The 22,495-nt window shown below is 39.3% G+C and overlaps 1 protein-coding gene across 1 annotated transcript; it reads right to left on the bottom strand.

The window, feature by feature from the left end:
- Nucleotides 1–10,294: 10,294 nt before the first annotated feature.
- LOC108787090 (keratin, type I cytoskeletal 19-like) lies at nucleotides 10,295–21,228 on the bottom strand. The gene is made up of 6 exons (XM_018556544.1): nucleotides 20,740–21,228; nucleotides 19,030–19,112; nucleotides 16,497–16,653; nucleotides 14,291–14,452; nucleotides 12,217–12,339; nucleotides 10,295–10,525 (listed from the first exon to the last, which is right to left on the bottom strand). Exons 1-6 carry the CDS (start codon nucleotides 21,226–21,228, stop codon nucleotides 10,295–10,297), a joined length of 1,245 nt encoding a protein of 414 aa, XP_018412046.1.
- Between the last annotated feature and the right edge of the window lie 1,267 nt (nucleotides 21,229–22,495).

The following is a 22,495-nucleotide window of genomic DNA, read 5'->3' as shown; positions in this document are numbered from 1 at the left end:
CCTTGAAACTTAAAGGGATCTTATTGTATTTGAATCTATGATTTTGGCACAATGGACCATTTGGATATGATCTCAGACCCCCATGTATTAGCCCATAATTACTTTATCAACTATTTCTATGAATTCTGTAGTGTATTTATTAATTCCACTTTGCATCTTTTTTTAAATTGTCAGGAATTACATGGCAAGTGTTCCCAACATAACATAATAGTCTCATTTTAAATCAAATGTGTATAGGGGTTCAATTTATTTGCTAGCATTGGTAAAATGGTATATTATGAACTATGGGCATATTTTACAATACAAGATTATCTTGTAAATTAGGACTAGGGCATAATATCAGCCCTGGCATAAAAGCCAAACCACCTTCCCTGGTGCACTTATGCTCATCTCTGTCAAGTGCTGATTTGCCAACAGTGTTAATTTCAGTTGTGACAGATAAGCTTTTATTGGATTATCAGTGTGAGTGTTTTAAACCATTTGAATAATAAAGTAGCTATGATGGCAATTTCCCTTTTAGACAGTTGTCAATGGAATCATCATGGATTCCTCATTAAAAGATTTCCCCTCCTCTTGTTCTGGTATGACTGTACACTTTTGGATTTCCCATTACTTTCTGTCTTGGTTGCAATGGTCACCAGGACAAACAGTAAAGATTTGGGTTTTTGTTTTTTACATTCACTTTATTCTACAGTAGATGGCCAAATGTACGAAAAGAACCCTGTCTTCCCTCTTCCCTCGGTAGGGTGCCTTCAATGTCAAATGCAAATTTTTGAAAGAAAAATGTCCTCCCAAAGAAGCAGGAGATTGGACAAGTGTGAAATACAAAGGAACAAACACATCCGGAATGAGGGAAAATGGGCAGTCAGAACACATGGGGGCATATGTCTGTGAGACCATTCAGAGGCAGGAAATCTATTAGGATGTAGGTATACTGATATATGAGGATGTCTCTACTCAGACTTCTTAACTTGGCCATGTTACTTTAATGAATAAGTTGAGTTATAACCCCATTTTTGAGGTTCAACCCATAAAACTCTGGAACCCTTTTCACATTTTTTCACATTTTACCTATGGATATAGTACTTCAGCAACAGTTTATTACTTAGACAAATAAGATTTAATTTGGTGGTGGTGTCTTTAAAAACTTATTTCAATATATTCTACTACAATAGAATAGGAGAAGATGAAGAGAAATTAGTTACTTAGAGGTAATTATGGATAACAAGGTAAACAAAAAAAAAATAGTTAAGGCTTGATATAGAAACACCTCTGTATAAAACCCGGTGCTAAAACAAATGGTAGTGGCAACTCTTCTACATAGGTTGTCGAATTGACCCCAGGTCCTCACAGCTATGCTTGTAGGCATATTCTCTGGGGAAAAGGACCTAAAGGAGAACTATGAGGTGAGTGCTTTTCACTCATCCTCATAGTTCTAGCCGACCTGTGACAATGAAACTGTCACAGGTCGGCTCAGTAGATCAGGAAGTGTGCGAACACATACCGATGTTCGCTCACTTTTCGATCCTGTCACGGCAGAGAGCCGTGACAGGGGAGGGACTGGATTCCCCCGCTCCGATCCTCCAGCGATCCTGTCACTCGCAGCTGGGCAGATCCAGACATAATTGTCGGGATCGGCTTCAGCTACAGCTCACGGTATACTGAGCTTAGGGTGCCGGGCGGACGCTAGTTTGTGTCCTCCCGTTACCCTTAGGAGAACTATGTTATTTACTTGTAAAAGACTCCCTTCTGTAGACATTCAAAAGCTCTGAGACTGCCACTGGCGGCCACCATCTTAAATGTGATGTCTGCATCCCCGGTAGACTAAAGGAAGCCATACAAGGACCAAATATTGTTTATTTCCTGATGGAAAGGCCAACATGTGATCAATGGGATCCATGAGTGGTTCTGGCACCACTTGACTTGAAATAGCCAGATGGAAAAATGTCAACTGAACTGTGACTGCACCCAATTAGTTAAAGTCACTGTTTGGGTATTCTCACACCTGTAGGCACATTGCAAGTACATAAAACATTATTTATGGTAGGAAAAAAAAAGTAATACAAGTAAGCATTTCAAATACTGTACTTGGTTTTTCTATGTTTTTACCTACAATTCTTTAAGACAAAAAAAACAATAAATATAAAGAATATGTGCAAATACTTGCTGTAGCAAAAAAAAATGTTTCACAGCAGCTAGGTTGTGGTGCGCATCCCCCATCTGTCCCTAGGGTGCATGGAGTAACAGATGGGCAGAGCCAGAAAAGTACCCTAATTCAAGGCCCTGTATCACTGATCAAACCTATGGCACCACAGACTAGTACATACAGTATAGTCTTTTATTCACTAGGTTGTTCAAACCCTTTAAATGGGAATATAAGTATTAAGAAACTGTAATTTGAAGGTATGCCTTGTATCACTTATCTAGCCATGATATTTCATGAGCAATTCTGACACAAATATCTAGGTGTTAAGTTCTATCTGATTTTCCCATACTTAACAGCTAAGTGGGCTTATAGAGGAAGATGTTGTGAGGTGTTAACTGAGAGTGGCTCCAGTTATTACTGAGTAGCAGGCAAGGTGCCACAATCTGCAATAGGGCTCTGTTCTATCTTGAAAAGTGAATATTTTTGTTAAATTTGGGTTCCCCAAAAATTAGGTCATTAAGTTATTCTGTTTTTTGGGGGGGTTTTATGGTGGGGGTGCCAATTGGGGAAAAGTGGGAGTAGTGGGCTATCCAGATCTTTTAAGACTTCCGTGTGCACTGCAAGTATGGAGCATGTGGCCGAGCCGATGCCTCTATGACCAGCCACTCCCAACAGCAGTAGATCGCTCTTTTGACCGCAGCCAGAAATAGAGTAGTAATAGAAGTGATTTACTGCTGCACAACTGATCTGGTCCCGCTGATGAAGAAAAAAAGTACAAAACAATTGTAGTAAAAGTAAGCAAAGCCTACATTACAGTGGCAATGCTGCATTGGATTTAGGAGCGGTGCAGCGTTGTTTCCACAGGAAGCTACAAAAGCTCAACTTCACTAGCACTAGGACTTTGCTGGGGGACTAAAATAAAACAGTAAGTGTAAATCCTTTTTAAGTATTCCAGCAACCATTTATTTTAATAGGAGGCCATAGTTCTACTTTAACTAAGAACTAAAAACGAAAAACTCTTTGCATATAAATATATTTTATATTTACCAGTCGAAGAAGGCAGATGGTGCGTTTGAAAATAGCTAGCTTAGAAACAAATAGCTAGCTAAAATAAATAGCTAGCTTAAAGTGACACTAAACTTCGGAATTAAATCTTAAAAATGCATTCAATTCACTTAACTCAAATCAAATCATCTCTGAATTTATGCTGACACTGTCCTTCCTTCTGGAGGTTGGCAACTTTTGTTCCCCATGGTGCCCATAGTCACCGCTCCAAGCCCACTCCTGTAATGCACTATAATCTTATGTTTAGTTTACTAATTTGTATTGAGATTGTAGCCTATCACAGGAGTGAGCTTGAAGCGGTGGTTAATTTACAACACACACAGGGACCATGGGGAACAAAAGTAGCCACCCTCCAGAAGGAAGGACAGTGTCAGCACAAATTTTGAGATAATTTGAGGATCCACAGCCACGTGATGCACAAATAAGGTACATTTGTATTAATAATTAAGGTACTTTATTGCATTTTTTAGATTTAACTCCTTTAGTGCAACTTTACAGAAATATAACTTATGCTGTGAGCAGCTTGGATAGCCTATACATACAATATAATAGAGAATACAACATGAATGAAGATATAGTCTATGAATAAACATATTGGGAGACCTATTTACACACAAATACACAAAGCTTCTTAACTAAGGAGGATGCCGTCTGACCACCGGAAGTCTGCACTGACCACCTGAGAGCCCGTACTGGCCACCTGAGAGCCCCACTGGCCCCCTGAGAGCCTGCACTGGCCACCTTAGAGCCTGAGCAAATTTCTGAGAGCACCCCGAAACCCCGCACAGCCCTCCTGAGACCCTGGAGATATCAGGCCTTGAACCCGGAGCAACACAGAGTATGTAGCTTTATAGTATTCTGCATTGCTGTATAATGTATTGCTGGGATTTGCAGTCCTCTATAGCTGATGGTATTATTCTGCATTGCTTTATAATGTATTGCTGGGATTTGTAGCCCTCTATAGTTGGTGAGTTTGTGGTATTCTGCATTGGTGTGTAATGCATTACTGGGATTTGCAGCCCTCTATAGTTGAGGGCATTCTGCATTGCTGTGTAATTTATTGCTGGGATTTGTAGTCCTCTACAGTTGGTAGTATTATTCTGCGTTGCTGTATAATTTATTGCTGGGATTTGTGGTCCTTTTATAGCTGATGGTATTCTGTATTGCTGTATAATGTATTGCTGAGATTTGTCGTCTTTCTATAACTTGGAGTCAATGGCAGATCTACCAGGCTCACAGCTGCAGCTGGGCCCTGGCACTCAACCACTAACCCCAAGCTCTAGAGAGACTACAAATCACAGCCCTGACTGGAGGAAGAGGGCCCTGGTGACCTTCAACATTTTCATAAAAAGGCCCACCGAAATCCTCAGCACCAGGCCCATGATGCTCTTAATGCGGCCCTAGACAGATAGGCAGCACTATCTTATTAGAGAGCGTAGCATGCCCATTTTTATAGTATAACATTTGTGATCTGTATTTATTTATAAAATACACAAATAAAAAAAGAATGATAAGTTTATAAACTTGTAAGTGTTCAAAAAAATTAAACACAACTGGTCAAAAACCATTATAGTTTGCCTTTAAAGATCAATAAATATACAAAGCAGGTATTTGAAATATAGGAGTTTATTGCATAATTAAAACATACATGCAGAACGGAAACAGAAGAAATAACACCTTACAAAGCTTTCTTTTAGTTTTATATGGTAAGTATCTCAGTGTCTCAATGGTCCTTTACAATGTGCAATGTCTGTGTTTGGTGTCACAATCATCAACATAGGAGAGATGAATAGCTACACAAAGTGCAGTGTGTGTGCATGGACTTGTGAATACGGTTTCTTTCACTTCACTTATTTGTGGAGACAAAAAAAGTAGATAAGATGTAACAAAGCATATGACTTTCTCAGGGAAGGTTTATGCATGTTTGAAGAATGGCTAGCCTGTTTGCAGTGTAGACTGTGATTGAAGACAGTATACAAAGAAGTCACACGCACTCCAAGGTCCAAAGTGTATGAAGAAGTCACCCACACTCCAAGGTCCAACATGCACAATGCCTTTTATTGAAATGCTAAGCAATCATGGTGACTTTTCGGAACAGCAAATAGTCCCTTCATCAGGCAACACATTGATGAAGGGATCATTCACGGTCCCGAAACTTTACTTTTTCCCACTGTGGCACCATGATTGCTTAGCATCTCAATAAAAGGTGTTGTGCACATTGGATCTTGGAGTGCGGGTAATACATGCAGTGCCATCTGCAGGTTACACCAGCACCCACCTTCATATTGGGATTTTGATCTGGAGTGCGGTGGATTTTGGACTACTATTGTGGTTGAAAACAGACCCCAAAAAAGTGGGGTATTGACAAATTCTCATGACTTCTTGGACCTCTATTTCTGCCTAGCCTAAGTGGCTTGATCAGTAGAGGTGGATTTTATATAATGTAATTGTCTAAAGAGTTTGTGCTATTCCAGCACAGAGTACTGGAGCTGAAATATTCTGCAGGTATTAAAATTTGCATTTGGCCATTTTTACACACAGCTGCTCTTTGTGTTTCTGTTCTTTTGTTAAACAATCCTGATTGTCAGTAGCCATTTAAGTTGTATATGTAGCCAAAACGTTTTTGTCCATGTTTGAATAGAGTAGGGAAGAATTAGAACCCCGTCAAATTTGTATTGCTCTCTGTGTCACTGCTGGGTAGATTCACCCGCTGTATTTGTCACGGTGACCATTGTCAGTAATTGAAAATTCAACAATTGAGAGATGTCAACAGAACAAGAGGTGAGCGGAAATCTTCCAATAAGGAAACCTGTTTTGGTGGCAGCTGTCTAAGAGGGGGATTCTTATCACCTTGTAGAGCTTTATTTTCAATTCCTATCACATCTTTGTCCATGAAATGAAGGGAAATCTCCCCAGTGGGATACAGCAAAATTAAACTGAAACAGGTAGTAGCCTATTCCTACTCTATCAAAAACTAAACAAACATTTTTACACACACACTTTATTACCAAAAGTGTGAATACAAGACTTAAAGGGACATATTGAAAATGGTGAGATGACTAATACCTCCACTGCCACCTTACCTCTCAATTATGAAACCTCTAATTTTACAAATCCAATTCAAATATTAGAACTGGATCCCAATTCTGCATTATCATCCCACTTGCCAATATCCATCTTTCTGTGTGTCCTTGATAGTTACATTTCTATGGTGGCAATTCCTTTGTAGGTATATTCTTGTTATATGGCCAGGTATGTTGCTAGTGCATGTTACTTCTGTTCAAATAATGTAATTACTGTAACATAGATATAAGCTGTCCAATGTGTGATTAATTCCATTGAGACCTTCTAGTTTTGTTTGTTTGAGCTGTTTCACTTATGATCTTATGTTTTTAAATCACATTTGGTGTGGGTGTTGGCTGTGACATGGTCTACTCTAGTGGACATGGATAAGTTAAAGTATTTGCTCCAATTATGCTAAGAAGAATGCCTGTGCTCGTTGTGAATAGACACAACCGTTCTGATCAGGCTTAATAATGGGAGGTAAAGAGAAGGAATGATCGGGACTACCTAGCTTATGTTAGACATTGGTAAAAAAAAAGGTGCAATTCTTATGTAATAAACTCAGGCTGTTCCATTCTGGCAATATGAAAACATTGTCCTCTACCAGGAGGCTTAAGAGCATTTATGGTTTGGATTGAGTTCATATGGGCTATTAAACCTCAGTCTGTACTTATAGAGCAGTATAAATGATTGCAGTCTACACAAAGTGTATCTGAGATTGGTCAATATGTACAAATTAGTGTTCTTATGATCTAAAAAAAGTCTGAATATAAAATGTAAACACACATGAAATGGTGTGCTTTAGTTGGCAGGATGACTTTTAGTCAGTTTCAGTATTGAAACAGGTGACAGGTGATTTGCCAAATCCATAAAGAGAACTTTATACCACTATATAATTTTACCAACACTACTGGAATCACTATTTCACTATATCAAGTGTATCTGAGATTGGTCAATATGTACAAATTAGTGTTCTTATGATCTAAAAAAAAGTCTGAACATAAAATGTAAACACACATGGAATGGTGTGCTTTAGTTGGCAGGATGACTTTTGGTCATTTTCAGTATTGAAACAAACACAAACAGGGGGCGCCTTTCCTGGTGCAGACAAATTTATTAAGATCAGGATCAAAGGTAGATTAAAAAAAAACTCACAAAATTCAGCATGATTACTTTTTATATCATTATCATGCTGAATTTTGTGAGTATGTTTTTTATCTACCTTTGATCCTGATCTTAATAAATTTGTCTGCACCAGGAAAGGCGCCCCCTGTTTGTGTTTTTTTCCACCAGACTTTGCGGTCTCCCTGGCTGGTTTGGGGGCAGCATCCTGCAGACCTTTCTGCACACGTGCTTTTTATTATTTATATATTTTTTAACAGACTTGTTTCTGATTACACTTGTGCTTATATTGGTCCATACTGGCGGAGTAGTCCTTTTTGGCGCTTTTCTGTGTTCATATCAGTATTGAAACAGGTAACAGATGATTTGCCAAATCCATAAAGAGAAATTTATAACACTATATAATTTTACCAACACTACTGAAATCACTATTTCACTATAACAAGATTTCTGCAAAGTAAAATATATATATAGTATAGTTTGGATCTAATTATATACAGTGTATATATACAATCTGAAATTCATAAACAAATGTACACATACACATAAAAATCCTATGTACATATTTAGATATATTCCTATTCCTATAACCCACCATGGTTATACAAGAAAACTTGACCTGCTAGGTCAGAGTTATCAAGGGATATAGAATTTTGCAGTTAAATATTTTCACACAGCATTTGTCAACTCCTTTTAAGTGGCAGCACATTCTTTATAGATGTGGTAGCCAATTGGACTCTTATCATCAAAACGTAACAGAATGTCGTTCACTCCTTTTAATTAACATAGTTTATTTCACCACAAGGATATTTCAGGATCATCCATTGCCTAGGGTTTATGTCAATCAAAAGAGTTTCAGAGGTTATACTGTATGACAGAGGAATTGTATCTCCCTTAAGAGATATTTTTGTAAAGTACTCATGTATGTCTTACCATAATCAGAAGTGACCAGAGGCTGAGTTGTGGAAAAACATTTTCACTCATGTACCCATGAATGGAACCGGTCTTTCCAACAATATATATACATCACTTTCTGAATCACTGTTTATATTTATGAAAGAAAAGTGAAGATCAGAAGAATACGTTCTAGATGTGAGGTTTAAAATTCCAACAGTTCTAACTTCTTGACATCAAAGCCATTGACTTTCTTCACTGTTAGACCAGAAAGAATGCCTAAAATAAGACAAATATTTGTGTCAACACAATGATCCAAAGGCATCATGGCACTTATAAGAACAGCCCAGGTTAAAACCCATTTCTAATACTTGAGGTAAGGCATTCTTTATTACAGGCATAATGCGACACAAGCTGTGCAGAATAATGGCACAGTAAATAACACAAATGTATTTATAAAAAACATTTAGCGTTGGACTTACCATTCATGACTTGTACTCTGAGGTTCTGGGATTAAATCTCACCAGTACAAATACAGTATATGTTGTATGTTCATCCCATGTAGGTTTCCTATAAGTGCTCTGCTTTTCCCTCAAAACCATTTTTGAAACTCAACTTACTCTAGAGGATATATTGGCGGTTGTGGGACTGTAATAGGGACATTATACTGTGAACTCATTGAAAGTAATTAGTGCGCATGTGAAAGATTATTTAAATGTTATGAATAACTGCTGAATATTTGAGCTTTATATAAATATGGCATGAGATATATACTGAATCAGTTAGTATGAAGCTATATGGATATCACCTTGTTGAAGAACCATGTCAAATATATGAACACATTTCTATACATCTGTTTTCCCTTAGAGCAAAATGCCGGGAAGGAAGAGCAACAGGAGACTATTAAGTCATCATTCTGTTCTCTCCTCCTGTCAGGTTGTTACTGTCAGCATATGTGCACTGCAGCAGAGCCTCATTGCTTCTTAATGGATGGTCTATCCTCTCTAAGTAAGGCTGGACATACATTTCTCTATTTTTCTCATTCAACCCGCTAGCTGAACAAAAAAAAATAGAGCTGATTCCTCCATGAACAATACCAGTGTTTCAATTGAGCAATCTGACACTTTGCATTGTATTGCGGCCACTGTCAGAATTCCTGAACAGTGCCGGCAGCTCATTGGCTGCCGGCTCTGATCATGCAGAGATTTTCTGGCCAGCTCCTTCGATTAGCTGATCGAGGAATGCCGACCGACAGGGTGCCGACAGCGGCACACACTGTGCGAAATTCGTCCGGTTCCTCAAAAACTCCAAAGGTGTATGGGCACCCTTAGTGCTACTGTACAGTGGATTACAAGAGGCTGATATCAAGACAACTGGTTTAGTTTTCTTAGCTGGTAGCTAAGTGGATAGCACTTCTGCTTTGCAGCTCTGGGGGCCCTGGTTTATATCTAGCTTCAGCTACATGGTATTTACTTGTTTTCCCTGTGCTTGAGGGGGCTTCCTCTGGATACCCCAGTTTCTTCTTACACTTCAAAGAAATCCCAGTTGGTTAACTGGCTGTTGTCTAAATTGACCCTAGTGTGTGTGCATATGAGATTGGTACCGTAGATTGTAAGTATGTAAATTGTTAGCGCAATATAAATACCTGTAATCAAAATATATCCAAAGTTCCGATATAAACTTCAAAATGATCCTCCCTAAAACATTTGCAGGTCAACATTTTTAAAAGTGAACATGTTTTACAATTTTTTTGCGAAACAGGGGCCATAAATAATCTGGTAACCCTACTGGGGCTCAAAAACTATGGTTTGATGTATGTAAAATATATAAGCTATATAAACCGTATAATAAAAATACTCTTGATTGTAAACTTTTATAAAATGTTTAAATAATTACCTCTTCAAAGCTCTAATGTTGGAGCCTTACAGTATATCAAGTCTACTCCAGGTGCCGTACATAATTTAATATATTTAACAGTATATAATACAGAGAATCACATGGCTGTTATACGTACTTAGTGGTCTGTCCTTCAAGATGCTTCTTGTATGTGGCTATTTCTTTCTCAAGGAAGATCTTGGTATTTGCATTGAGTTCATACTCAACATTTAATTGTTTCACTTTGGATTGTATTTCTTCCATCTGCAGTTCATTAATATCTATCACATCTTGATGATATTTGAGTTGGGAACTGTACCCTTCATTGATCTCCATGAAGGTGGAATTTTGAACTGATATCTGAAAAACATCAAAATCAAGAAATGTGTACAACAAAGGAGTGTTAAAGGAACACCCAAATCAAATAAAAAATTAAACACATACAAATGTGAGATTCATATACGGAGAGGAGCCTACTCAGTACTCACTTAAAAGTTCAATTTTTAATTCAGACATGGCTGCCCAGATAGCAAGAAATTGTGCTGCAAGTTTGAAAATGGCTTGCTAAACTATTGCAGACTTGCCAAGCTTCACAATTTTGTTGCACAATTACAGCAAGTCTGCATTGCAAGTCTGCATTGCAAGTCTCCAGACCAGCGAACTTGCAGAGCTCTTGCTAAGACCTGCAGGACTCTTGCTGTAGACTTGCCAAGCAAATTTGCTACAAATTCAAAAAGTGTCAACTACAACTTGCCAGGAATGTGTGCGGCAAGTTAACAAGAATTAAAATTTAACCCTGCCACAAGTTTGTGGCAAGTTATCCTTGCTATCTGGGTGTACTGTAGCAGTCTATCCCACTCCCTTTTATCCTGAATTACACCTGAATTACACCTATTGGTGATGCTGCAACTCCCTCCTTACTGTCTCTTACCAGGACTGGCCCGATAATGAGGCCGCCTTGCTGACCAGAGCGTCCCAAGTTGCTAAGAGCCAGGCAGGGAGATGTTTATGGGCCATACACATCCCCCTGCCCAGCTCTTAGAAATCTGGGATGCTGTAGCCAGTGTCTGCTGCCCAGCTTCTGGCGACCAGTGATGTCAAAGGTTACCAGAAGTTGAGAGGGACGTGCTGGCTGAAGTCCCGCTCAGCTACTGGCAACCAGTTATGTCACTGGTTGCTAGGAGCTGGGCAGGGGACACCAATTACAGCGTCCCAGATTTCTAAGAGATGTTCAGCGTTTAGATTTCTTTTGAAATCCTCTTCACTGGCTTTGCATTTTTGCCACACAACATGTTATATATACCAGAGGACAAGAGGTGGCAGATTGCCACCTCCATCACAATCTTATGTAAGCCATCAGGAAAAAGCTAAATATTACACAACAAATGTTCCACCACCTCTTAAATATATTGAGGTGTATGGAGTGGTGCAGAGTTATGGGGTATAAGGTGTCATAGTAATAGTGGTGCATTAATTAATATGGCTCTGCTACCAGCTTTTTACTTTTCTGTAGGTACAATCAAGCATTTTAAAGGTCTATTTTTATTTGGCAATCACTTTAATCTATCAATTCATATCTGGAAAACATTTCATAGTGAATAGTGCAATATCTTATCACTGCACCAGAAGCAGATGGTGCATTTGGTGTGAGTAGTTGGAATGACATAAACATCTCAGTACCAGCTTTTAATTCAACCAGTATTTCTCAGCATCTCTGCATAGAACTGTAATCACCACATGCCACTAACTTTTCCATAAAATATACAACCACTTTGTAGAGTGGTGGGAGATGAGAAAACCCTTCCCTCTAAGATTGGAAAGTTTGCTCATAAGATAGTGCTTTAATAATCCTCCTGGTGGAATAAAGCTTAGAGTTCATTTTAGATTCCCAATACAATGGAGTAAACTCAGGAGTATTCCTGCCTGTTGTCCTTGGTGAGAGACCTGCTCTTCTATGAATACCTGTACCAATAAAATGTAATTTCTCCTAAAAGCTGTAAATCTCTGAGTTGTAAGCTGTTATTGAGGCACCAATTAGAACTAAGACTTACCATAGACATTTGCTTTTTCAGTTCAGCCTCCAAAGTCTTCTTCTGCAATTTTAGATCAATAGCCTCATTACTAAACTGCTGCAGCTGGTCGATACTACTGGACATCATACTCAGTTCAGAGGTCTGCAAAGTAAACATTATTTTAGTAGAGAAATTACAAGGAAAGGTTGACACTGAGCAATACATGCTAAGAGATGTTTATTTAGGTCATCTGTGGGCTTATTATTTGGCAAGGACCTGGGACATTGTATGTCATAGATTCCTTGGTATGAGCACATAGCTATGGGGACCTGATATCGGTTTGAAGTTGAGGTCCTGATCTGTGTAACAGAATTGCTATCAGTAGCTATTTCACCATCGGCCAGCAGAAACAAGTATTTCTGCTCAGTGATTGTTAAAATGTAAGCAAACACTGATACATTGTACTTACCGTGGGTCTCAAGAACAACTAATTACAATGTTTCTATTTTTTTTATACAACCTTAAAGAAAAAACAATTTTTTTCCCTCTAAATAAAGTAGATGAAGCTTTCAGAAGCAAGTTTAATTACAAAATATGCATTTAAATAGCTTCCCCGCCATCAGATCACCATTCCATTCAGTAGAAATCTTTATCTATAGTCCGCAGGGAAGCCAACACTGTCGGGAGTGTCAATCTCCTGGGTCCCTCAGAGCGCTCACTGGTTCCTCCTGCTAACCTCTACTCAATACAGGATACCGTGAATCTTACTTTTTACTTATTAACAGCAAGAACACATTTGCCTTTACGCTTCTAAAGACTTTGTAAAGACAACATCCTTATGCAATATATCCAGAAAATAAAAAAATTATAAAAAGGCATCAGAGCCAGGACAAGAACCTTTAGCACCCAAGCTGAAGATGCCAGGGTGTGCTTCCCTACACACTATGCTGTCCAGTTACTGGCATATATATTTCTCTAGGTGCTCCCTCCCTTGCCATTTTCCCCTTATATTTTGCACTTTTCTAATTTTGCAACAGGACCATGTGGAAGACTTAGGGGGTTATTCACTGTGGAGCCAAAGGATACAGCCGTAGCTTCGGCTGTTCCTTCAGCTCTCTGCAACCGCCTCTGCCCTTCTGTTCAGTCGAACCGAAGGGCTGCTGTACAGGCTATTCACACTAGCCCGTACAGCAGCCGAGCTAATCACTCAATTGACATCTGGGCGGAGCCAGCCGTGATCTCACGGCTGGCTCCGTCCAGTTATAATGACAGATCAGCTTCCCCAAATGACTCATTTGTACTTAAACAATAACAACAGCTGTTATACATTGGCCGGGATCTGCTAGAAGACTCTGGCAGGTGCCGGCCAATAGGAAACAGTTGGGCAGAGCTAACGGTCACTGCTTGCTCCGCCCAATTGTTTATCTTTTGCCAGCATCTTTGCCGGCATTTTTTATTATTATTATTATTTATTTTTTTCTTGAAACTATTTTCATTCTTTTTTAATTTTCCTATTTATTTACATTTTTAAAACAATTTTTCAACTCTTTTTTTTTCTTTTTCATTTCACTCTTTTTCTATTTTGCTCGGTACATCGGAGGTACCAAGCAGAATAGCTGAGCCGAATGCTGCTCGGCGACATTCGGCTTTTCACTCACTGCCGTTCGGCCCCTATGAGAATGTTGAATGTCCAGATGTTTGATCGGCTGAGTCTAAGTCCCTCTGCACTTCGGTTCAGCCAAACATGCTCTGACTGAGGACAGTCGATGTACTGAGCCAGACTGAATAGCCGAACGTACTTTGGCTCACTTCACTCCCTTAGTTTGAGCTTTCTAGCAGTTTTACAGCTTAGCTGGCAGTCCTTGCTGATGTCACTAGAACAGGAATAGAGGATAAATCTTCCAGGGAGGCACCTTTTCCAGTGACAACTGTCTAAAAGAGGATTTACCTCATTTTGAAGAGATCTCTTCTTGTTGTGTCTACAGAACAAGTCAAGAGAGTTCTCTCTAATGGTAAAAAGATGGCAACAAAAAACTTACAAGGGTTTTGACCAAGGACCAAAGAGCACTAAGTGCTGTATTATGTATTAAGTATATTAAACATATACGTTTACCAGATCATAGAACTTGCTTTCAATGTCACTGAGATTTCTCTCCATGTGGCTTTCATATTCCTTCCGAATTTCAGATAAGGCTTTATTAAGATCTATAGAAGGAGTCATCTCAACCTCAACATTGACTCTGGTTCCCAGCTGAGCCTGAAGGCACTTTATCTCCTATGAATGTATAAAAATATAATTACTGGCTTATTAATCTGTTCTGAGGAAAGAAATAGTTGTTATGGAAGAAAAATATTTCTGTGTAAATCAATGTTCAAATGTCCCCTTTTGCTCAATGGAAAACTTCACTTTGTATTCAGCTTTGCATTATCCCTACTCTACACATTCCAAAATTACTATACTGTCATTTATAAAGATTTACCTTTTCTCATACGATGTGTTATGGGCCATTCTGCCTACACCATACTATAATTATTCTGACATCAGCCCTGTTCAGTAAGACTGCTAAGTGTTTATGCATTCTGAACAGACTGCTAACACTTTACAACCTGACGATATACAGGCTAAATCTTGCAGTCTGCTGCCTAGTAAAGTGACATCAAAATCAATCATCTTCTCTTTCGGCATCGGTCATTCTTACTCCTACATCCCTGGTGTCCAACATGTAGTCTAAGGCAGGGCCACCATTACATACAAGTGCATGCCCTACGTTCACGTGTTCATTTGAAGCAGATGGTGGGGCAGCGTGGTTGGTTCTTAATGTCTCCCCTACTCTCCAATACAGATGACCTAGCACAGGATTGTGCTTGATCATGTGCTTACCCGGCACATAAACCGGATTTGTGACCGCTCTGAAGCAGGAAGTGCTGAGATCAAAGTGCTTCCTCCTTCATTCATCACAGAGCAAATAGGGGAAGGGACATTCCTCAGTCTGCTCCCACTCTCCATCCTGACACCATTTTCCATGGTCCCAGACCCCCAGAGGAGCAGGGAGACCCTGAAAACCACGGTAGGGGGGGCACAATCCCTAGCTATTACAAGTGATCCGGATGGTGGTGCAGCCGCCCAGATCACTTGTAGTTGACCCCCTGCTGTCCTTATAGCGGCTCAGACCCAGTACAAGAGGGTTGGTTTGTATCCCCCTATTAGCAACCTTTGTACTTGTTGTGAGGCCCTTGAATCCCCGCAGTCAATAAAGGATACATTAAGTTTGTAAAGGGACTAAATTGGCAGTGATCTCTAAAAGTGTAATTTAAAGGGTTTCTAAAGCCTCTGTTTTTTTGCATATGTCTACTGCTAGCAAGCAGTAGATATATGCAAAAAGTTAAAAAAAAACAAAAAAAAAACGCTTTAACAGCGGCGGTTTAGACTTACCCCGTCTTAGCCGTGCGCTCCCGTCAGAAAATCTGAAACTGCTCGGGCGGCCGTAAAGCATCTTGGGGCATGCGCAGTTTGGATTTTCAGCCGGGAGACGAGGAGAGGCGCAAGGTAAGTCTATGGACGCGTGCACCCGCATGCAGACACAGTGGGACAGGAAGTACCAGCAAGGACAGAGGAGTCAGCGCAGGATCGGAGAGGCGCCGCACCGCTGGAGAGACAGATGAAAACATCAGGAAAGAAGAAGAAGATCGGATTAAGAGACATCATTTAAGGTAAGTGCTAACACTAACATTGGGGGAGGGAAACATTTTTTTGACTTTAATGTCACTTTAACGTATGCCCAGTCTCTACTTCTTGTAACATGTTTCCAGTCTCAAACCACTCCCATAGCATGTCCACAGTCTCTGACTATCTCCTGTAGTATTTATGCGGCCTTCTGTAGATATTACATATACTGAATATTTTGTACTGGCCCTTGTTGATTTCTAAAAACTAAAACTGAGGCCCCTTATACCTCTTTATTTGACGACCACACATTCTCTGTATCATCTTTACCATTAACACGCTTACAATATTATGACACCACTGTCACAATCTCATAGAGCTTTGTGTCAAAAGTCCATAATTGTAAGGTGTCTTAATTGCAACCTAATCATTAAATTACATTTTTAATCTGCCGAAGAAAAATTTATGTGATTGGTTGCACACAATACTTTTCTTGTCCTTTCAGACTTTCAATTCATTGATTGTGACAACTATCCTCATAAGCAGTAGTGTTATTATCAATGTTGAACACCATCATTACAACACCTATAATGATTGTTGCTGTACCACCATCATTAGCCATCAGTCATCATTTTCACCAACTTTGCCATCTAACCTCCTCGCTGGTTTTCATTAGCTGTTGCAACTCTTCCTCGAGGTTTTGTATATTTGCATTAAGATTCTGTTTTTCCATGTTAATGGTTTCAAGTATGCCCGTGTGATCACACAGATCCTTCTCCGCAAGTGTCCTCATCTTAAAATTCATCTCTTCCCTTCAACACAAAAAAAAAACCATAAGATCTTTTCTGGTTTTAGGAGCGTAAGAGCTTACCCCTCTTAAAGCTCATATTTTGGTATCTAAACAGATATTTAAGGATTGAATGACCTGCCTAGATACATTTTTATGATATTTACTTACAATATATTTAATATTTTGCATATGCATAGTTTTAACTCCACAGACATGCTGGAAGGTTAAATTGGCTTCTTTCCAAATTGTCCCTGTATGTACGCATGTTAGATAGGGACTTTAGATTGTAAGCTCCTTGAGGGCAGGGACTGATGTGAATGTGTACTATGTAAAGTGCTGCATAAATTGCCGGCGCTATATAAATACCTATAATAAATTAACAAATATTCAGGCTTAATTCATGAAATGTTTGTTTTCCCAATAATTACAAACACCTCCAGGGTCTTCAATGTTAAAGAAGAGATGTAGGAAAGCTGTGGTCTACATCTTCCTCATTTTGTGTTAAAAAACCGGGACTGAGCAATACCTTAGGAACTAAATCACATACAGTAGATAAACAAAGGCAATAGCTACTAATATACCACAAGGTGTTTACCTGAATGTCATCAACATTTTGGTTTGCAGTTGTACTATGCAAAGCAAACTTACTTACCTTAACACTACGACTAGCAGCAGATTAGCCAACCTGATGGCATTCAGCAAATACACCTAAACACACTTGGCATTCATTTTCCTTAACTTGGGATTCAACAATGGCTCGCCATTTTATTATTGAGTCATGACACCTGCAAATTGAGCCTTCAGACATGAGTGGGCAGCACAATTGCAAAGTAAGGGCATGGCCATTTACAAAAACAGACTATGAGTATGTAGCATATTTAACATGCTGATAATATACATACAAAATGTTCCTCTAAGAGTAATGCAACATTTAAGAAAAAAAAGGGACCTTTTCGGCAACTTCTTGTATTTTACAATGTACTTTTCAGTGTCCCAGGACTCTTAAAATATAGGACACTCTAGTATGCAAATGTCGACTTCTTTCCTAAAGTCAATGTCTGGCCTACCCATCTCATCTTTAGTAGAGAGTCAGAGGATTAGCATAAAGGGCAAGCACAATAACAAAAATGTTGGCAAGGGTAGTGGGAGGGGACAGGTCTTTGAAAGGAAGAAAGTAGTTTAACATCTGTCATTGACTACAGGTTGGATCTAGGTCCAAATAAGCGGAAATCATTTATCCGTAATGCTTTTTTTGTAATGTTATCTATAATCTGATTTATAATTGTATCTATAATATAACTCAAAAACTTTCAGTTACATCCCATATTCCTAGACAGGAATTTGTTAGAGATAAAAATAGGAAAAGATTAAACCTGCTACCCCATTATATATCTTTGCCCACAAAGGGGCAATCTGATCTCATTGATGCCTCACTTTGATATTCAGGCCTGCTTTCTGGTCTCTAACCCCCCTCGACTATTCAGCCCCCTTCTGTATTTTGGTCTCACTGCCTCTCCTCTATCTGTCCAGAAAATTTAGCATGCAGCAATGCCCAAAGATGTGCTTGTATGCATGGCTGACAAACAAGTGGATGTGGACATGGCTCACGGCAAAGGGCTACATTGGCTAATACAAGTGTGTGTGCGTGTGGCTGAATGTGCACTGCACTATTTAACCATGAGCACCATTGAGGAGAATTACTGAGTGATCATCAGCTCCTGCCCCCTGTGACCTGAGTCTGTGTGTTTCCTTCCTGTGATTTGACCCATCTTGCCTGACTCTGCTATATTCTGATTCCTGGCTACTGACCCCAACTTGTACCCCAACAGTGCTCTCTTTTTACTGCCTTTGTACCTCTGCTACCCGGCTGTGTCTGATCTTGATGCCTGTCTGACATCCCATTAGCCTGGCTACGCAGCTGTTGCTGATCCTGGTCTCCATTACTCTCCGGTTTCCAGGTGGAATGCTGACACCTCGCTGCTTTCAGATCACCTGTGGGCACTATGTGTCCGGCATACTCTGTCCCAACTCCAGGGAGTGTAGTACAAGATCACAATTAACAGAGCAGTCTCCTGCAGATGTCCATATACTACCTTAGAGAAGGGTGGAGGGAGGAGCAGGAAGCAGGGGAGTGGCCTACTAGCACACACAAGGGTGTCTCCTTGGACCTTGCAAGGGAAATGAGCCACCCTAAAACAGGATATCAGAGCCAGTGCTCAGGAAACCAGCTGATTCTGCAGGAAACTAAAACTTTTAAACATCAAAGAGCAGCATTCATTGTAAGGGATTTCATCAGCATTTGAAATAGCTTAAAAAGCATTTGACATTAATATCACTTTACCTCTTGACATATGAACTTAAAAATGTGTAAGAGATACCCTTTAGTCGTACGACTTACTTGTTTCTGAAATCATCAGCAGTAGTGTGGCCATTGCTGATCTGCTTTACAAGACTGGCAATTTGTTCTGTAGCCAGCAGTATCTGGAAAGAGAAACATAAACCAAAATGAGCACAGCAAGCCTTCCAGACTCTCAAAGGAACTAACTTATTGATATCTAAATCATTGCACAATGAATGTATCAAATGATGAGAGATGGCTGGAATACTGAGGTACAGGATAAGGATAAATAGGAACTTCACTGCAACATTCATATGCAGAAAATATAGGCATACAGATTTAAAGGACTACAAAGTATTATATGGGCCCAAACCGAATATAATATTGATAGATAGATAGATAGATAGATAGATAGATAGATAGATAGATAGATAGATAGATAGATAGATAGATAGATAGATAGAATATACGGTATATACAAATATATATTTTTTTAATGAACAGGTAATCTAAGATTGATAATACATTATATACTTAGACCTTTATTTTTTCAAGATGTATCTTTGTATCAATGGATCTGTCTCAACCAGCCATTTCACTCACAGCAGAAGGGAAGGCAATGAGAGTCACTCCCCATTAATATATTTTACATCTGTGAGACATCATAGCCCTGCAACTTGAAAAATCTATTTAAGAATATTTAGTATCCAGGGGTGTCCCCATTATGGGGGAACCTCAGGTGGCATCTCATTGGGGGGTGGCAGGCAGCAGCTTGGACGACTAACAGCACCCCCCCTTGACGGCTCGGCCACCCGCTGCCTCCCGTAGCTTGCCGCCTCCTGCCCAGCAGACAGCTCGGTCCCCGTCAGGAGGCTAAAAAGGTAGGGTCGGCCTTGGTACTATCTATGCCTATCCTAGCCCAAGATACATACCGACCACTATTAGGAAGAAACGTAAACAAAAATATGAGATTTATTTAAAGGTTAGTAATAACAGGAAACCTGCACAATATCTGTATTACTGTTGACCATTATTTCTGAAACTGCTAGTTGCTTGGCTGTCATGCTATCGCTTTGACTTTTCAGAAGGTCGGCAATGGCAGCCTCCATGCTTCTCTCATGACAGGTTTACTTTAACCGAATAAGAATAACCTATCCAGTGAAATAACTCAGTTTAAATTATATTTACATTTAGCTTTAATGAACCGATGATCAACCAGCATTTCAGAATATAAAATGCCAATTTAATATGGACTTAGAAAAACAAATACAGGTGCATCCTGTACTAACTAAAGTTGCCAAAAAAAACAACAGATAAGCCATGTGATTAAAGTGTTCCTATGGCCAAACATTTTTCCAGTTTTGGATAAAGTGGGGAAGAATAAAGACCCTATGAGGTTTTCACTGCTATCCGGGTCTTCTTTGGATAGATGTCCCTTCAGTTCCTGTCCTATTGATACGTTTCACTAGACAGGAAGTGAGGAACAATATGCTATAAAAACTAATGTAGAAATAAAAGGATATTTTTGGGGGGTAGAATAGGGAAGACTAGAACACCAGCCATCTTATTATTGTCTGTGTCTTTGTCACAGATGTTCCACTATAAGAAAACTGAACAAATCCTTCACTACTCCATCCAAATAAAAAAAAAAGTTGTGGCTGGTCTAATATGTTAAGCAGGAACATTTAGAAAGCAGACATGCCCATTGTACCCTTATTTTTATATTTTTTTCTTCACATTCTTACATAAGACAAGTGCATTATATCTTACCTGATCCTGAAGATCAGTGACCGTGTGGAGGTATGAACTGAAGTCCGGGTAGACCATGCCAGAATGTTTTTCATACCATTCACAGATCTTCTTCTCTATTATCACATTTTCCTCTTCCATTTGTTTCACATTCTCCAAGTATGATTCCAGGCGGCCATTTAGTGACTGCATGGTTTTCTTTTCATCAAAGTTGAACAGTTTGCTGTTGGTCCAGCCAGTGCGGTTTGAAGACTGTCTGATCTTATGATCTCTATTAAATCCATGAGCATTTCCCATGACATCTCTCTGACCAGAAGATGAGTGCCTGATACCTGAGCCTCCAGATCCTACATGAACTTGGTGTATTCTGTAGTAAGGTACGTTATGAGAGATATATGGTTTTGGTTTTACATCTGATGAAGATGTGTGGCTTCTGTACATGGGATAACCCAGATATTCCCTACCAGCTCTGTAGAACCCACGAAAAGGTTGGAAGGTCTTGTAACTCATGATGCTTCCACAATTCACTCGAGAAGCAAGAACAATACACAGGTCAACCAGTTCTTTAAATGATTTAGCTACTGCCCAAAGATAGCATTTTATATGAACTGTGAGCTACAGTGATGTCACTTTTATGTGACCTGAGCAAGTAAATATTTTCAACTTGCCTGGTGTAACCGGATCAATCTTTATGGGAGGAATGAGCAAACTTACAAGAAGGTGGAATCTCTCGACATCACCTTGTTTTCTCACATTAAAAAACACTTAACAAAACTGTTCACATGATATTTACTGCTATATTTACGTCTAAAAAAATGTAATATCTTATTAGCCATCAATAACACACACAATGAAATGTGGAGCTACTTTATTAAGATCATACTCATGCATCTTTGCTTTAGGAATAATCTTTTAATATGTTTAAGATGATTGTTGCCTTATTAGTAGACTTGCAACAGTACTCAGTGTTCTTAAATACAGTATGTGAATCTTAAAAATATTGGTTAATTTTTAAGGAAACCCTTTAAAAATATATGCAACCGCCATTTCTCATCCTTTCTAAAAATGACTATTATATGACTGTTATGTTGACCATAAGTATGACTAAGAAATGGAATACATAAAACAAAGAACGTTTTTTCCAGATGCTACTCTGCAAGCATCTCTCTCTCTCACTGCTATTCCCCAGGAGGACTTATAACATTTTAGGCCACATTCCTGTTTTAGCGTACCTGAGTCTGTCCTTTCTTGGGACAGGACCTCAGTAGACATGGACTCCATATAACCCATCAACCTCTCTCTCTCTGTTTGAGCGTCCTGATTAGTAATGGGCCCGAGTTCGGTTTGAATTCGAACTTTAGAACACCCAAAAAGTTTGAATTTGAACTCGAACTCAATGCAAGTCAATGGGAGTAGAACTTTCAAAAACAATTGTCCCCCTTTAAGAGGGCGTATATGCAGGTTATTGGACATAAAAGGTGTATAGGGATTCAGGTACTGCCCTGGGGGACTGGAATCAATGGGAAAAAAAACTGTTTAAAAATGCCATTTTTACTACTTTTACTACTTATAATGCCGAGGTTGTGAGCTCGGGCCTCAAAAAAAAATGCTGTTTTTAAAGGAGCAGTGGTTTTAACATCAAAGGGTAACAATAAAAATGAAAACTTCCTTTAAAAATCATGCCTGGGGGGTCCCCTTAACCTGCCTGTAAAGTGGCAAATCTGTATGATGTATAGAACCTGCTGCAGCAAAACTGACATTTCTAAAGGAAAAAAAA

This window comes from Nanorana parkeri, unplaced genomic scaffold (assembly GCF_000935625.1).
Source record: "Nanorana parkeri isolate BGI_ZX_2015 unplaced genomic scaffold, ASM93562v1 scaffold242, whole genome shotgun sequence".
In the NCBI taxonomy this organism is placed as follows: domain Eukaryota; kingdom Metazoa; phylum Chordata; class Amphibia; order Anura; family Dicroglossidae; genus Nanorana; species Nanorana parkeri.
The sequence above is the reverse complement of the archived record's forward strand: the minus strand, read 5'-3'. Positions and strand labels throughout refer to the sequence as shown.

Bases quoted from the DNA above. Each gene is read 5' to 3' on its own strand.
- LOC108787090 (XM_018556544.1), bottom strand. From the start codon at position 21,228: ATGAGTTACAAGACCTTCCAACCTTTTCGTGGGTTCTACAGAGCTGGT. The intron at 16,654-19,029 runs GTAAGTCGTACG...TTTGTGTTGAAG, and splicing joins GCTGATGATTTCAGAAACAA to GGAAGAGATGAATTTTAAGA. The intron at 14,453-16,496 runs GTTAGATGGCAA...ATACATTCATAG, and splicing joins TAATGAAAACCAGCGAGGAG to GAGATAAAGTGCCTTCAGGC.